Raw genomic sequence first — 17,714 nt, forward strand, 5'->3', positions numbered from 1 at the left:
CCAACAGCAATTCAGTTATTCTGGTCGGTGAGTTCATCTGGCCAACTTATGGCTCAACGACACATTCAATTCATCCCCATCAACCTCACGGCAGTGAACTCTGCTATAGAACTTGTAATTCACTCGAGATCAGTTATGTTCCAAGAGAAACATGGTTCTTGTCTCATGGAAAGGAAGAGGACAATGGACAAGATGAGTGTTCAGAAAAAAAGTAAACGACAAGGGAAATAAATAGCTGCAAAAATGAGTTGTGAAGCAGTAGATTTGATCCAATTTTATTCATCATTAAATGTTGTTTGAAATTGTAGGTGAACTCTGTCCATTACTGTTACTGAAAACAAAGTAAATAGTTACTGTGTGATTAGTCGAGACTAACTTCTTTTGGTCGGCCCAATTAAGTTAGGTTAGGTTAGGTTAGCCGAAGAGGTAGTCGAACTAGCAAGGTCAATCAAGTAATTACGAGAAACACAAGTGCCAAATTGTAAATTGGACAAGTTTCTAATAATTAATTTCTTCATTTTATCTAATGATCGACGGAAAATAATTTCTCCATTTTATAATTGATATGGCGGGTCTTTGTCGGTCTGCCATGGCAGAAAGGGGTCAATAATCGATCCGAGATAGCATCTGACCTGGCATGTCGAACGATCAATAGGCAAACTGTGTTTTGACTGACTTAGTAACGCTTCAAACAGCTCAGCCACATGCTTTCACAGTTCAGCCGTGCAAATAGCTCGGTCACTTGCTCTCACAGCTCGCCCGCCTAGATAGTTCAGCTACATGCTCTCACAGCTTGGTCGCTCAAATAGCTCGGCCACATGTGCTCCAACTTCAAGTTTAGTCAATTCAGTCAGCTCGGCTACTAAATGGTCCGATCGCTCCTCGGCTCAAGATCAAAGAGAACCAAATTTATCAACTTTGCCAAAAGGATAAGGGCGGTTACTAAGTTCCTAAATTTGGTTCCCGAAATTCCCACACACTTATGCTCACAACCGCCAGATGAAGATAATCAATCATCTTTGTTGAGCCGTTGGATGATTGACAACTATCAGAGATCGTGCCTTTAATGCCGCATTATTAGCTCATTTGACAGCTCATCATGTACGTTACTTCCCGAAAATCGTGTCTCTCTGATTGTTATATAAGTCTCCACAGGTATGAAGGAAATTCGTTCAAATTCTCTACACACGCATACTACATCTTCTTCTTCATTCTTTCTTGCTCTCGACTTGAGTGTCGAAGTGGCCTGTCGGGAATCCTCGGTGTCTCGCTGACCCCTTCGTTCAGCTCTTCCTTTTCAAGCTCCTTCATTGGCAGGACCAACAACGGTTGAAGTGACGTATTATTGACGGATAATTTAACCATTGACTACATCCAGCGGAAATAATAATTGTGTAATATATGAAAGATCTAATGTTTAATAATTGAATTTGATTGTCATGATCCAATTCAAAATGTTACTTTTCAACCAATATTTCTGTTTTTTAGACTTTGGCAAAATAAAAATAAAAATGGTGAAAAAGTATTCCATCATTAATTTCTCCGCCATCTAATTTGGTGAAGGAATATTTAAAGGGCAGCTTTCAAATCTGATGCTCTCCGAATTATATATACAAACCTTCCTTCACGTTCCTTTCGCATCCTAAACTGATCCATCATCGTATCCCAGACGTACGTACGCCATCGCCATGGCAGCCGCCGGCTTGACCACCTCTTTGCTGGCTCCGGCGATCTCCGGCGTACTCCTCCTCCTGACCCTGACCTCGCTCCCGACGCCTGCGGTGGCTGCCCGCGCCTTCTTCGTCTTCGGCGACTCCCTCGTCGACAACGGCAACAACAACTACCTCGCCACCACCGCGCGCGCCGACCAGCCCCCATACGGCATCGACACGCCCAGCCACCGCGCCACCGGCCGCTTCTCCAACGCCAAGAACATCCCTGACATAGTCAGTTAAGTGAAGATTACCGATCGACCACTTTATTTTAATCGCAGAAAATGAATGTTTTTACGAGCGTATCGTATCGGTCAATTCTCAGGCGAGTACATTGGATCGGAGCCCGTGCTGCCGTACTTGAGCCCTGAGCTCCAAGGTGAGCGGCTCTTGGTCGGTGCAAACTTTGCGTCTGCCGGCGTTGGGATCCTCAACGACACCGGAATCCAGTTTGTCAGTCTCCGTCTCAACGACTTCTTCTTCTTCATCATCTTCTTCTTCTTCTTCATGGAAAATCAAATTAATGTAAATCGTCCTCTGTTTTTTGTTTGCGCGCGCGCGCAGGCGAACATCATCAGGATCACGAAGCAGCTGCATTACTTCGAGCAGTACCAGCAGCGGCTGAGCTCGGTGGTGGGGCCGGAGGCGGCGGGGCGGCTGGTGAACGACGCGCTGGTGCTGATAACCATCGGCGGCAACGACTTCGTCAACAACTACTACCTGGTCCCCTACTCCCTCCGCTCCCGCCAGTTCTCCCTCCCCGACTACATCCGCTACGTCATCTCCGAGTACAAGAAGGTCCTCAGGGTAAGCTCCTCATTCCATCGAACGATGATCGGAAGATCGCCGTCGCTGATTATGTAATGCTGGTGATATGATCGAGCAGAGGCTGTATGAGCTGGGGTCGAGGCGGGTGCTGGTGACGGGGGTGGGGCCGCTGGGGTGCGTGCCGGCGGAGCTGGCGCTGAGGAGCAGGACGGGCGAGTGCGACCCGGAGCTGATGCGCGTTCCGGACATGTACAACCCGCAGTTGATCCAACTGTTGAAGGACCTCAACGCGGAGGTCGGCGCCGACGTCTTCGTCGCCGTCAACGCCTACCAGATGAACATGGACTTCATAACCAACCCTCAGGCTTACGGTAATTACGAACCTACCCTAATTGACCAGGGCAATTTTTAAACTGGCCCCTAAAATTTAGCAAACGTTTTCAAAATACTTCAAAACTTTTTTATATTGAAATATTCTCTCCTTCCTTAAGGTTTTTAGTGTATATATGATGATTAGAGAGAGTTTTAGTTAAATATTTGGATTAATGTAAAATAATAAGTTAAAAGCTAGTAGCATATTTTGTTAATTTTATAGGAGCACTTTGATGAAGTGTAAAATATCAGAGGTGTGATCTGAAATTTTGTATAAGATACGGGGTAAAATGAATTTTCTGACAATATGCATATATTCGTGTAGGTCCTCTTAGTTTGATGTATTTCCATTTCCAACCTTCTATAGTAATTTTTTCCCTTAATTTTTAAAAAATATCAATATATGTTTTGTTAAAAAATAACTCAAAGGGCTCTAATATATATTTTTCTTCTAGGTTTCGTCACATCGAAGATAGCTTGTTGTGGCCAAGGACCCTACAACGGAATCGGAATTTGCACTATGTTGTCGTGCCTATGTGAGAACCGAGACATCTACGCCTTTTGGGATGCATTCCACCCGAGTGAGCGAGCATGTCGGATCATTGTGAGCCAATTCATGCTCGGAACCGAGGAGTACATGAGCCCTATGAATTTGAGTTCCATCCTTGCTATGGATGCTCGCACTTGACTTGAACTCGATCGATAGATAAATAGGTCAAGATCATGAGTTTCGATTTGGTTAGCTCAAGTAATTAGTAATTAATTAGTATAGTTTTGGGGGTAATGAGAGAGGATTAGTTGTGAGTGATGGACCTTAATGGAATAAGGTCGATTTGGATGTGCTTGTCGCAACTTGGTTATTTGTGGTGTGCTTGTTTCGATGAGGAATAAGGATGTCATTAATGATTTATTTATCCATAAATTAATTTTGATGACTTTTTTATCGCTATAAATTCACGAGCAAACTTAATATTCGACTGGGTAAAAATTTAACTATATTTATACAATACATATAAAGTCAATTAAATAAACAAGTTTAAACAACTTGTTAAACTAAACGAACAAACTAAAACATAAATACATTTCGCTCGTTAATATTCATGAAAAGGGATTATGAATTGTTCATAAACATGATAAATAATAAAAAAAATTTATGAACAGATAAACTTGTATTATAAAGTTTAATAACCAATCAAACAAGTTAAAATTTATAAATTTTTCAAATAATCAAATAGCCTTAAACTAAAAGCTTAATAACATCTAAATAAATCAAGTTTAGTAAAAAAAAATCTAAGCAAGTTTGAATAATCAATGAAGGTAGTTTGTGATGGAAAAAATCATCACAAAATTATTTGGCGATGAAATTGACAACGAAAATATTTTCATGGATAATAACTCGTTGTCAAATTATGTAATAAAAAATATTTATTCATCATCAATTTAATGACGAATCTGATTTTCATCGTCAAATTTATCTACGAAATTATTTTTATCACAAAATTAAATAATCATTAATCTGTAAAAAAATATATTTTCATTCGTCATGTAAGGACGAATAATTATTCGTGGAAAATACAATTTTTATGTAGTTTTACAGTGATCAAACGATTTTATTTACGATTATTTAGGAATAAATAAATGAAAATCTCTTATCTAAAATTATTTCGAAGAGCTATTAAAAATATTAAGTTACATTATATATTATGCAATTTAGAGCTCACAAAACATGCACGAAATCTCGATCGAGAGAGATATTTTATATATTTATATATCCAAAATTAAAGCAATCAAATGATTGTCAGCCAATCACGGGCACCGGGGTCCGTTACCGGGACCACCGTAGTAGAAGTGGGTCCCCCAACCGACATGGGCGTCGTCGTCGTCGTCGTTCTCTTCTTCTTCTCCGGCGGCCGCGAAGCTCCGGATGTCGTAGCAGTTGGTGTTCTCGGCGAGCGTGGCGATGGCGCCGACGGAGGCGAGGGTGTTGTCGGTGTCGACCACCTCGAGGTCGCGGAAGTAGCTGGCCCGGGCGAACCCCGCGGCGGCGAAGCTGCCGGAGCCCATCTGGGTGGCGGTGTGCGCGCCGTCGGGCCGCACGTTCACCACCTCGCCGCCCCACTCCACCATGGTCGCGTGCTCCGACAGGTGGCTGAACAGCTCCGCCGGCCAATACCCCACCAGCGCCCCGTCGCCCAACCCCATCCACCAGTTCCCCAACTTCGGGTCCTAATCCAAATACACACAAACTATCGGGGTCAAAATGACAAAATCAATCAAATACCATTTTCACAAGGTCCATTTAGACAAAAACAAAATATTTTACCAAAACACCCCTAATTTTTCCATATAAATTTTGGAACAAATTTCTATATATTGTGGAGTTGCTCTCCATTTACTTTCTTATTCGTCCTCTATTTCTATACGTCTACATCTCTGGTCTCCGTTCTAGTCGACTACAAAGATGACTCGACGACGATAAAACTTACAATTCTTTAGGATTTACCTTCCAAATGAGGATCGTGATATCGTATTGACTGCCATTGAAGGAAGAAACAGGGGAAATGGAAGCTCCAATGGCGATCTTGCTGTTGGTTTGCACAAACCCTGAACAGAGGAGATTGTAGCAGCCAGTGGCTTGATAGGCATCGTTCTGTTTACACAATAAAACAATAATAATAATAATAAAATTAATTTTTAAAAATAAAAAAATAAAAAATAATTTTTGAGATCTCACTGTCCAGTAGGTGAAGAGCCTCGGCCTGCTGTCCCCATACAGCTCAGGGCTGACCTGACTAAACCAAATTTCGAATTTCTGAGAAATTAATTAATTATTTATTAAATATTTATTTATTTATTTCTGGCATTTATGATCTCGGCTTGGAAATATGTGTCGTGGAAATTAGTGAAGGGCTCAATTAATGCTCGTCCAATTTTGTTAAAATAAATGAATAAATAAATAAATAGTTAATCAAATTAATTACCTGCCAACCGGCTTCAATGCTGTTGAGATCTGAGCCGTCGAATGACCCCGAGAGAATCCACATCTGGGAGAGGCTGAACTCGCTGTTTACTTGGACGGACGGATCCCAAACGTTGATGGTCGCCTTCGCCCCGTAGAACTCGCCGCCGTCCACTGTGTATGCTATTGCGTGCTACAAACAAAAATAGAAAAAAAAAAACAGTTGACAAAATTAAAGAAGCTTCCTGCTTGTTTATTTGGACGGATAAGCTAGTGATCGAATGGATCATGCATGTAAGTCATGATAGCTTCCTCCTCCCTTACTTCAACCCTAATGAATGCGTTCTATAGTTCATTCGATCAGTGCATGCGTGCTTTTGAAGTATTGCTTTGAGTTCTCTTCACTCATCGATCGTCAGGAAATTAAGTCATGGCTTCCTCTTCTTGTCTAAAGGAACGCCATTGATTTAAGGAACAAGGCTCACCTCGTGGCCGTTGCCACTGACCACATCAGGCGCAGCGGCCCTCGGCGCGAGAGGCGGCGGCGGCGGCGGCTTCTTCCCGAAGTGGAACAGCGATTTGGCTCTCAGAACATCGTCGACGCGGCTCCGGCGTATCGGGAGGGTCCCGCGCGGGCAGTGCCCGGCGTGGTGCCACGCCTGCCACGCCCTCCGCGACGCCGCGCTCCCGCCGGAGTTATTACGCACTGCATTCGGCCTCTCCGCCGCTCTCTGAAACAAAAGCGGGATTAATGAAGAAGAAGAAGAAGAGATCAGGATGATATCGCGACCGGAAGCCGCGTGTATCGAGCGTGATCACCTGGATCTTGTGATCCTTCAGCAGGGGGTGATCCATCGCCGGCTGCCGGTGCCGAGGAACGCAGTCGATGGTATCTCCATCAGGACTCTGCTCATCGCGCGCGCTCATCAAAACTCCAACACCAAGAACGCAACTCGTTCGATATATATACAAACACACACATATATACCTCGATGCTTCTAACTCCGGCCTTGTTGATCTTCTCCAAGTGACGCTGAATCCTCGCGAGCTCGAGCGAAGTCACAGCTCGCCTCGTGTGGTTGGACGGCGTCGCGAGAGCTAAGACATCCCTGCTGAAAAAGATAAAGACAAGAAGAAGAAGACGAAGAAGAAGAAGGAGGAGGTGAGCGTCCTTGACGGTCGTCATCGTCTTCATGGTCCTCGTTGTCGTGCGACCGGTGACGACGGTTTATAGATGAATGCGAGAGGTGGGCACCACGGCGAGCGCCAGGGCGTCCATTGAGGAGGAGGAGGAGGAGAAGATGATGGGATTGAAGACTCTTTGTAAAGGCTTGACCTACCAACTTAATGGCAACTTCAATGACCTAACTGCCACCTCACTAATCACACATAAATTTAATCATGTTTAATTTCTAAACAAGTCAACAATCTACTCGAAGATGAACACAGATTTAAAAGTCAACGGGGATGTAATTTTATACTTTTTGTAATTTGTTTATGTGATGTGAGTGAAAGCTTAGATTTGAGATATTCTTTAGATGAGAAATTAATCAGAAGAATTATTTGAACAATACAAGGTTAAATATCATTAACCCCACAATGAGATATAAGATAGATAAAATGAAAGGTATTTGAGGTGATTTCACTAATCACACCCTTAATTACAATTGTGCCCTCTCGGGAACCAACCACCCTGAGACAGAATAATATATACAAAAATATGGCGCCATGTTGTTCCCCGCCCGCAGGTAGTACACACGTCATGGTTCGAATAATTAAGGCGGGGGCTGCTGTCGGGTACGCCACAGCAGACAGGCTTTTAATTGCATCAGCCCCAGCAATTAAATTTTTTTTCTCTCTCTATCTCTGAATTCAATCAGTCACTGTTTCACCATTACAATATCGTGGTAACTGAGCCAAGATGATATTTAATACTCAATTTCACACAAAAAAAATACATACATCATCTGCATAGTTTTTGTAAAGGGTAACAATAAACATATAATCATGTATGTTTTGGAAGATCTAAGCCCCAGATGATCAATTCCAGTGACAGAGCAGTGAGCCACCTACAGGAAACACAAGAAAAGATCACATATATTAGTTCTAAGCCAAGCACAAGTAATGTTTAGAACTTGACCTATCTCTTGTGATCGAACACAGTAAGGATGAAAATTTATCAGGAGACAGGTAACACAATGCCATTGGGAAGCACCATGCTGTTTAATACTGACAGATAAATCTATGCTTTCCTCTACAGAATGACCCCATGACAGAGAAGGCCACTCTTACAGAAGAAGCAACTAAAGATCAGAAGAAATCTTATCAAAGTTCAAAATATACACAAAATATCAGGAGAAAATAGAATGCAAACAAAAATATGCTTTCCTCAATAATATATTCCAATAGAAATCCACAAGTGAATTAGGATAAAGCTGGGAACAGAGACACGTAGTATCTGCTAGGTTATATTAACAGGTAATTTAATCTTTGATGAAAATTTATCAGTAGACAGGTAACACGATGCCATTATAAGACAACATGCTGTTTAAAACTGAGTAATAAATCTATGCTCCTCTCTACAGAATGTCCCAGTAGAAATACTAGGCCACTCTTCCGGAATAGAAGCAACTGAAAAGAACAAAAGATTAGACTTCAAAGTAGTACAAGCAATTGCAGTCTCGGCTTCAGTCTCCTAACAGGTATAACCTTCACAAGTGAATCAGGATAAAGCTGTATCTGCTAGGTTATATTAACAGGTAATTTAATCTTTGATGAAAATTTATCAGTAGACAGGTAACACGATGCCATTATAAGACAACATGCTGTTTAAAACTGAGTAATAAATTTATGCTCCTCTCTACAGAATGTCCCAGTAGAAATACTAGGCCACTCTTCCGGAATAGAAGCAACTGAAAAGAACAAAAGATTAGACTTCAAAGTAGTACAAGCAATTGCAGTCCCCTAACAGATATAACCTTCACAGGGAAAATTTGGAACCGGTTAACAGTAACCCTATGCGATTATAAATTATGATGAGGTTTAACACTAACAAACAAATCCATGTCTTCATAAAGTAGGACGTTGGTTTAGTTTTCTTATCAAGTACTAACTTACATTGAAATTTATCAGAAAACCGGTGAAGCAATGTCTTTACAAAGCATCAAGCTGTTCAGTACTGGCAAATCTATGCTTCTCTGAACAGAATGGCAGATAAAAATACCAGGCTACACTTCTTGGAATAGAAGCAACCATGAAGAATTGAGTCCGAACTAATAACAAGTCCAATTTTAACTTTCAAAGCCTACACAAATTAAATATTGACAAAAATTAAGTAGATTGATTAGGTGAGTAACAATTAACAAGCAGAATCACATACAAGCAAGACTGCTGCTACATGAATCAAGAAAATTTTCGCCCAGATTTTTTTTAAAAAAATAAGAATAAAACCATTGGTTTGCCCCAGCAAATCAATAATATTAAGCTATAGAACATTAGGTGAGTTACCAGCTATAGAACAAATAACCAAAAAAAACATTTGTTGATTGACAGTAAGCTGACGTAATGATTCATAATTCTGTGAGCTGGAATATGACATTCTGAAAGAGGATGTTAAACTTTTCACGGAAAGGCCACAAACACCCATAGTTTTCAATGAAGTTTATTGACTCAAAAAGACTTTTAAACAACAAACAATGTTCACCAAATAAAAAACTTTATCGGTGAAATGATAATGAGAAATATAGAACTATAGATACTAAAAGATAGCACTGATCAGATTCTACCTATAACCTATTTATCAATAATGATATTTTCCTAGAGATAAAGTATAAAGAAAAATGCCTGTTTAGAGCATTTGCTTGAAAAATAAAAGTTACAAACAAAGTTAAATTGTTCATCATGTTAATACCTTCACATGTAAAAGTTATCATCATGGAAACTGCTGAATCTAAGGCATTGACAAAATAGAAAGGAATTATTAGATAAATTCTTAAATTACAATAGGAATAAATTACCAATGGAAAAAGCTGGTATAATCTTCTTTACCCTTCTTGATTGTGACCAATACAGTGTCCCCAACCCAAGACGAAATGAATTATGTGCCAGCATTGTCCAACACACATTTGCCTGTGGAGACCACCGGAAGATCCAGTGTCAAGTGAAACTTGTTGCCAGCTGTTCCTCCACTTCTATACACCCAAGTAGAAGATGCAAAACAACCCTAACGAATCAATCAATCAAAGACTTGTCTTTTATTTGCAGCCGTAACTTCATCACTAACCATGATACGATTTTTACATAAGATTCATCTTTTCAAACAAAAAAGGAAAAAAAACCTGAAGTTACAGTAGAAGTGAAAACCTTAAAAGGGCGTACCAACCAAACATACCAAGGCAGGAGACCCTACGTCAGATATTATCTGAAAACCTTAAAATTTTCTGCCAACAGGACAAACAGTGGACAAACACAGTCAGTGATTCCGGACCCTTAGAAACATCGAACACGGATCTTCCAGTAAGTAAATCGACGAAGACTCAAAACACGCAAAGATAACTCAAACGCTCATAACAATACAAACAAGAGCATAATGCAAACTTTGCAGAGAAAGAGACCAACTTCCCCGGCATAAGCGTTGTCCGTGCCATGAACACTGCAACGGCTGGCGAGGCGACGAACAGAGTAGGATCGCGTATTTATAGAGTGGCTGCTAGGGTTTTAAGTGGTCAAATTACCGAAACGCCCTTCCTCGAAACCCAAACCCGTTGGGCCGGTTGCGTTTGGGCTTTGGGTAGGTCTAGAGGCCCAACTAAATATAAAAAATGTTTAGTAGAAATTTAATGGAGAATACTTTTAAATTTATTGATAAAATTAATTTATATGTAATCATAGTTCATATTTCATTTGATTGCAAACCATAATTTTTCCCTTTTATCAATTTTGATCTAGTAATTTTTCTCCTTATCCCTATTTTTTTATCCACCTATAATTTTCACATGTTTTTATATTGTATTAATTTTTCATTTTTCAATATTTTTGTTATATGTCCTTTGTATATATATAATTAAATTTACATTAAATGCTCACCAAGTTCAATAATCAAAATATAAGCGATTAAATTTCCTTATAATGGTGCATGGTCCCAATGTTGGTGCTAGGTTACAAAATTAAAAAAAAAACATATAAAAAAAGATAAAATGGAAGAAAAAAAATATTATTTTTTGCTATTATAGGAAATATAAAATTGAAAAGCTTTTGTTGTGATGAATGTTAACTTTATCATTTTGATTTTGATGGAGTTATTGTTATTTTATTTTTTTTAGTTGGCATATTTTTCCATTGACTACTAACTTAGATTTGATTCTATAAAAATTTTTCATCGACTACTATGATAAATCAAAAAATGTTCAACAACCATCCATCTACCATTTTTAAATCAATCATCTATAAAAAATTTATTCGTTAATTCATCGGATCCTACGAAAATTAAAAGATATCTTGCCACTGCACTATTATCTCGGTACATGGAGTTATTGTTAGTGAAGAATGAAATAGTGATGATCGTCGCAAATCGAAGGCTAGCATTTGCAATGGGACAATGTGATGGTAGAAAGCCTTCTATAATGGCATTTATTATCATATTTTTTTTAAATAAAAATAAAAATAGAAAAAACTTTAATTCGATTTTAACAAATCATGTTCCACGTAATAAGTGAACTTTAAGGCTCTGTTTATTTAGGAGGACGTAAATGAAACTTGTAGACTTCCACGGTGGAAATTTTTTTCATGTTTATTTTGTAAAAAATGAATTACTTGTAGTCTTTACCTAATTACCGATTCTATCCGTAGACTGACCATGTAGGGTTGCTAAGGTGACAGATTCCACCTTTTATACAGAAGATAATAGAAATGAGATTTAAGATGTAGAGAGGGTCTTGAGAGATCGTATGAGATGATTGGATAATAGATTTCATCTTTTACTGTACCTATAGAATAATTATAATTATTTTATGTTTACCATTGCAAAAATTCTACAATTTTTTAGTGAAAAAAAATCAACAAAAGGCACAAATATAAAAAATTGATAAGAAATTCTAGTACTTGGCATTTATATGGTCCTAATTTAAGAGTTATTCTCCAACTATGCCAACATCAGCAAGCAGATGATTTACAATAGTAAACGAGATTAACATTCTTCTTCCTTCAATAGTTTATTTAACGATGAGCTATTTTTTTTCTAAGCAAATTTTTTAAAAATGGAATGACAAAAATGAAAAAAAAAACATCGCTTGTTTTTATTATCGTCGAAAGAAATCCTGATTTTTTAAAATATAAAAATAATACTAATTTTTTATTCTAAAAATACTTTTGTTTTGATATTGTTTATAGTAATTTTGATTAAAAATCCAATGATATTACTTTTATTTAATCAAAATTATTATACATAAATATTAATATATCAAAATATTTATTTTAATTCGGTCAAAATTCAATCAACTTAATTAAAATTATTGTAATTTGACCAAATATTCAATTAGAAATTGTTATAGCATCTTATGCTAAAACTATTGCACTTAGTTTCAAATAAAGTTGCTACATAATTTTTTTATCTTAATTTTATTTTTTGATAATCCATGTCGCATAGAAGTTTCTCATCGGCCATCAAGATAAATTTTAAAAGCGCAAATATCCACAATTTGACTGTCAACATCACCAATAGTTCGAGTATCATGAATGTTTGAAAATGTCCCACATGAGAATCAAACCCTCGTTGCATAGGGTTATCCACCTTGTCGTTTACCATTGCATTGTGCCCCAGGAAGCTTTTGTTAATTTTTTTGATAACCTAGGTCTTCAGTTGTTTGAACCAATTAATCCTGAGATGATTAGTCCGGTCGGTCTCATAGAAGTTTCTTATTATTCTTTAGGATAAATCTGAATAGTGCTCGCGTTATTTGACACCGATAGCTAGACATTCATAATTTGTCTTTCGCTGAAGCTAATCATGCTCCATCAAGTACTCAATTGTGATCCACTATAGTTTTCTTAATTCAAATACTCAATCATGACCCGACTCATATATGTTTCATATTTTTTCCACTAAAGAGCATACATAATCTTTTACTAATTGAGATTTTGCATGAGTTATCCACTTTACCATTTATCACTGCATTGTGCTCCGGGAAGCTTTTATTACTTTTTTTTTTTGATAACCCAAGTCTCTAGTTGTTTCGAGTACTCAACTATATCTATAAGGGATTTCATACTTTTCCCAATTTAAATACTCAATTATGGGCCGACTCAGATGTGTTTCATATTTTTTTCTACCAAAGAGTATAATCTTCTGTCAATCGAGAGTTTGTTGAAGTGCTTTATCTTAAGTGGTAAGCATGGAGACATGTGTTGCTTGAGGTTTTCTGATATGGTTTACCCAATACAGTTTGCCCCCTCCTCCGTCGTAGCCAACTACAGTTTCTCGATTTACCTCCTCATAGATGGTTGTCGGGCCCAAACACGTGGAACTGCTAGAGTGGTGGATTTTAAGCTTTTACAAAAGAAAAATATTTTATTTTTCTTCTATTTTTTTAAAGATAGAATCCACCACTTTAGCGGTCCCACCGGCCAGCGATTAGGTATCATGATCATTTGTGAAGAGGTAAATCGAAAAACTAAATTATAATTGATAGTATTAGAAGTGGTTAGACCTTATCATTTGATAAAACACTTTTCAAAAATAAAAAGGGAAGGAACATAAATTAAATATCAAATATATTTTCCATTTCCTCCGTGGACCCCTCACCCAACCAAACCAACTATGCCAGTGGGTCCGGCATTAGTCTTGTTCCTTCACCATAAACACTCGATAAAGAATAGTCTATCAACTACTTAAACTTTTTCACACACACACACACAAACAAACCCTCTCGAAGCCTCAACCAATATTAAATTTCAAAACCCTAAAAGCCACAAACCCTTAAAGCGAGAAGAGAGAGCTCATTAACTCTTCCATGGTGGTTGGGCAGCAACACACTAGTCAGTAGTCACAAGCTAAGCAACTGTTCTCCACTGGCTCATACCTCACACTCACACTCACACTCACACTCCTCCATCAAAGTAAAGCTGGCGTGAAGGGAAGGTTCATGTGTCATGTCCTATTAATCATATCATATCATCAAAATAATTCATCAATTATCATACTAAATCAAGAAATAATATTATAAAATTTTAAAATTTTTTAGATGTAATATATCCTGTGTGGGATTTATCATTTTTTGAATTTGCTTGAATTATTATTTTTCGCCTTGAATTTGCTGGTTTGGTATTATTGAGTTGTGTTTATGTTCGCCAACTTCAAGCGGTTTTTTTGGTCCACTTGATTGGGCCGGTTGGTTCATGCCAGCTCGAACCGGGTCCACATTGCCAAGTCTCTGCGGGAGTTGTAAGTGAATGCATTGAATGCGAGGAACTAATTTTCTGCAAATTTCTCTTCTTTTTATGCGGAAATTTAGAGACGCACTCACGCAGCGAGCTCTGCCACCGATCGCAGAGAAAGACGAGAGGAGGAGAGGAAGAAGAAGAGCAAAAGATCTTTCTTTCTTTCTTTCTTTCTTCTCATGGAGTTGTTGTCGATGGCGTCCGCCTTCATGCTCTTCTACTGCTTCTTAAACATTGCGTGGGTTGTTTTCCGGCGGTGGCGCGACCGGCGGTGCTACCTGGTGGATTACGTGTGTTTCAAGCCCTCCGACGACCGGAAAATCTCGACGGAGTTCAGCGGAAAGATCGTGGAGAGGAACCGCAGGCTGGGGTTCCCGGAGTACAAGTTCCTGCTCAAGGTGATCGTCAACTCCGGGATCGGCGAGGAGACGTACGGCCCGATGAACATCGTGGAGGGGCGGGAGGAGAGCTGCACCTTCAGCGACGGCATGGCGGAAATGGACGCCTGCCTGGACAGCACCCTGGACGAGCTGTTCCAGCGGGCGGCGGCGGCGTCGGGGGTGACGCCGCGGCAGGTGGACGTGCTGGTGGTGAACGTGTCGATGTTCGCGCCGGCGCCGTCGCTGGCGTCGAGAATCGTGAAGCGGTACGGCATGCGGGAGGACGTGAAGACGTTCAACCTCGCCGGGATGGGGTGCAGCGGCAGCCTCATCTCGCTGGACCTCGTCAATAACGTGTTCCAGGTGAGGGGGAAGACTACGGCGTTGGTGGTGACGTCGGAGTCGATCGGGCCCAACTGGTACTGCGGCAAAGACAAGTCGATGATGCTGGGGAACTGCCTGTTCCGCTCCGGCGGCTGCGCGATGCTGCTCTCCAATGATCCAGCGATGCGGCGGCGCTCGAAGATGAGCCTCCAGTGCCTCGTGCGCACCCACATCGGCGCCAACGACGACGCGCACAACTGTGCTGCCCAGCTGGAGGACGACGAAGGCCTCGTCGGCTTCTTCCTCGGCAAAGATCTCCCCAAGGTAGCCGATACTCTGTTTTTCTCAATTTACTCCATTTTGTTTTTCAAATTATTGCTCTCTATTTCTCACGATGTTTTCAACCCTGTAATTTCAAAATTCATTTTATCACACCCTCCGCATCAACTCCAACCGAATATATAATGAAGCAATTTTCAAAACTACATGGACCGTAGTATAGTTATATATCATGTAGGTAGTAAAATGAAAAATTGCTCCGACATCGACAGGCAGCAGTTCGATCCTTCACCGAGAACCTCCAGCGGCTCCTCCCCAAAGTCCTCCCCACTCGGGAGCTCATCCTCTTCGCCGCCCGGACGGCGAAGCAGCGGCTGAAGTGGCTGAACAAGGCCGGCGCGGCGCCTGCGGCAGCGCGCGTCAACTTCAAGGCCGGCGTCGATCACATCTGCCTCCACCCCGGCGGCGCCGCCGTCATCGAGGGCGTCGGCCGCAGCATGGGGCTGTCCGCCTACGACCTAGAGCCGTCGCGCATGACCCTCCACCGCTGGGGCAACACCTCCGCCAGCAGCCTCTGGTACGTCCTCGCCTACATGGAGGCGAAGCGCCGCCTGCGGAAGCGCGACCGCGTGCTCATGGTGACCTTCGGCGCCGGCTTCAAGTGCAACAGCTGCGTGTGGGAGGTGCAGCGCGACCTCGACGACGAAGGGGTTTGGAAGGACTGCATCCACAGCTACCCTCCCAAGACCTTGGCCAACCCCTACTTCGAAAAGTACGGTTGGATCAACAACGAATAGTCTCTTCCGCCATTATCTCCTCCTTCTACCAGCAGAACTACCATGGAACGGGATCAGAACAGAATTTCCATTCCCGGTAGTTTTATTCATCTTCTTCCTTGTTGCTGCTTTTCCAATTAAGCTTTAATTATGATGATTAATTCTTGGTCACCACTGCTTAATCAACAGAAGCTTAATTACTTATTTGTATCTGCATGCATTGTCCTATTAAACACCTGTTAATTACTGGAGTAATTACTCATTGTTGTATTAATGAAGTAAATAAGCAAAAGATAGAACCATGGAAGCACGAGTTCATGTTGGGTTTCTTTATCATGGTTCATGAATCCATCGTCAGCTTTCTTGTAGCTTCATTATGAAGGGCAATTAAGGGTTGGAACTACCCCTGTCCTAGTGAGTAAGTGCCTTAACAAGAAACTCTTAACACTTTTTATCTAACAATCAATACCTTTTACGATCGAACTTTAACTTTGCACACTGAATGGGAGATCAAATCCTTGACAACAGCTTGTCAGCTTCACTAGCAAGCCAGCCTTGCATTAAATGGTAGCTCATCAGCACTGTTTATTTAAAGCTAAGAACAGCTGCATGAGTCTTTAAGTTGAAAGGCATTGGTGAAGGAGCATGAGACCTTGAGTTAAACAAGTCACATTATTTCCATTTTGGTTGGTGTGGATTAGCTGATAGCATTTATAGAAACTAAAGGCCAACAAAAGACAACATCATATGCAAGATTTTTTTTTACAAGATAAGGGAAGGATTATCTATCTTTGTCACCCTTACTTCGTCACCATATGTTTATATCGACATAACTCTATGGCGTGGAGGATGCTCTTACTCGAGCTACACTTATGAGAGCGACCGCGAAAACAAATGATCAACAAACAAAGGATTGGTTGGTATTTATTCTTTGCATGTGCAAGGGGGCAAATTTAAAGGAAGAGGTGGTGGTGGAGGTGTCTAGTGTCTAGGACATCAATTCAATAACTTAAAGACCTCATCTTGATAATTTGACTATTCTATTCATCCTTTTATGATCTTAATTGTATAATTAAACAATGTTTTGACCTCTTAATCGAACTAAGTCAATGATGTAGATTGAAATGGTCCATGTTTAACCAACTGATTTGGAGACTATATAAATAATGAGCTAAACTAGATCCAAATTGTGTGACATGACTTAGCCTCAGGAACCATGAGCCTGTCCATCAATGTGAATTTGGATGGACCACCAAATAGTTCATGGACAAAGTCTCCATCTAAAATGGTTAAGTGATCACAGATGTTCATCATTCGATCTACTTATAACATGCATTTGTCTACTAAAGTTGGACAAGAAATAAGTAAACAATACAAATTTGGATGTTTTCTCTTATTAAACCAAAGAAGTCACTGATGTAGATTGCTATAATCTATGATCAACCAACTACTTGAGAACTTTATGAAAGTTAGATCTAAGATCATGAATTTGAGACTATCTATCAATTATTTACATGGGCCACTAAATGGTTTGCAGACAAAGTTGCTATCTAATCGCTAAGCAATGAATTGGAATGATTCTCAAGTCTCAACCACTAACTATTTAGAGGAGCACCATTAAGACCGTATGACTCGGTTAATGATCAAGCCATTGGTGAGGAAACTGAACTCTCACAATAATGAGATAGAACACATCGAATTGGATGCACAT

General features: G+C 40.1%; 3 protein-coding genes, 1 long non-coding RNA gene and 3 other non-coding genes across 9 annotated transcripts; 2 read left to right on the forward strand and 5 right to left on the reverse strand.

The window, feature by feature from the left end:
* The first annotated feature begins 1,688 nt into the window (after positions 1-1,688).
* Positions 1,689-3,540, forward strand: LOC141846494 (GDSL esterase/lipase At5g33370-like). The gene is made up of 5 exons (XM_074734533.1): positions 1,689-1,950; positions 2,038-2,165; positions 2,277-2,519; positions 2,599-2,851; positions 3,308-3,540. Exons 1-5 carry the CDS (start codon positions 1,689-1,691, stop codon positions 3,538-3,540), a joined length of 1,119 nt encoding a protein of 372 aa, XP_074590634.1.
* Positions 3,541-4,658: 1,118 nt separating this feature from the next.
* On the reverse strand, positions 4,659-7,006 carry LOC141846070 (protein neprosin-like). The gene is made up of 7 exons (XM_074734057.1): positions 6,800-7,006; positions 6,631-6,717; positions 6,297-6,542; positions 5,834-6,004; positions 5,587-5,640; positions 5,356-5,502; positions 4,659-5,078 (listed from the first exon to the last, which is right to left on the reverse strand). The coding sequence occupies exons 1-7, from the start codon at positions 7,004-7,006 to the stop codon at positions 4,659-4,661; spliced, it is 1,332 nt and encodes a 443-aa protein (XP_074590158.1).
* A 713-nt stretch (positions 7,007-7,719) lies between these two features.
* On the reverse strand, positions 7,720-10,463 carry LOC141846071 (uncharacterized). 3 transcript variants are annotated; one of them, XR_012603317.1, is made up of 4 exons: positions 9,859-10,463; positions 9,722-9,760; positions 8,929-9,115; positions 7,720-7,880 (listed from the first exon to the last, which is right to left on the reverse strand). It is a non-coding gene; the product is annotated as an uncharacterized LOC141846071 (long non-coding RNA). The 3 variants fall into 3 exon arrangements; XR_012603316.1 differs by lacking the exon at positions 9,722-9,760 and having other exon boundaries at positions 9,828-10,463; XR_012603315.1 differs by lacking the exons at positions 8,929-9,115; positions 9,722-9,760 and having other exon boundaries at positions 9,828-10,463.
* Positions 7,984-8,115, reverse strand: LOC141846831 (small nucleolar RNA snoR137). The gene has a single exon (XR_012603369.1). It is a non-coding gene; the product is annotated as a small nucleolar RNA snoR137 (small nucleolar RNA).
* Positions 8,309-8,443, reverse strand: LOC141846834 (small nucleolar RNA snoR137). The gene has a single exon (XR_012603371.1). It is a non-coding gene; the product is annotated as a small nucleolar RNA snoR137 (small nucleolar RNA).
* LOC141846833 (small nucleolar RNA snoR137) lies at positions 8,590-8,724 on the reverse strand. The gene has a single exon (XR_012603370.1). It is a non-coding gene; the product is annotated as a small nucleolar RNA snoR137 (small nucleolar RNA).
* A 3,883-nt stretch (positions 10,464-14,346) lies between the features above and the next one.
* LOC141846380 (3-ketoacyl-CoA synthase 12-like) lies at positions 14,347-16,349 on the forward strand. Its single transcript, XM_074734410.1, has 2 exons — positions 14,347-15,272; positions 15,500-16,349. Exons 1-2 carry the CDS (start codon positions 14,424-14,426, stop codon positions 16,022-16,024), a joined length of 1,374 nt encoding a protein of 457 aa, XP_074590511.1. The 5' UTR covers positions 14,347-14,423; the 3' UTR covers positions 16,025-16,349.
* The last annotated feature ends 1,365 nt before the right edge of the window (positions 16,350-17,714 follow it).

This window comes from Curcuma longa, chromosome 15 (assembly GCF_044706935.1).
Source record: "Curcuma longa cultivar G26 ecotype Majalengka, Jawa Barat chromosome 15, ITB_CL_G26_1.1, whole genome shotgun sequence".
Lineage (NCBI taxonomy): Eukaryota > Viridiplantae > Streptophyta > Magnoliopsida > Zingiberales > Zingiberaceae > Curcuma > Curcuma longa.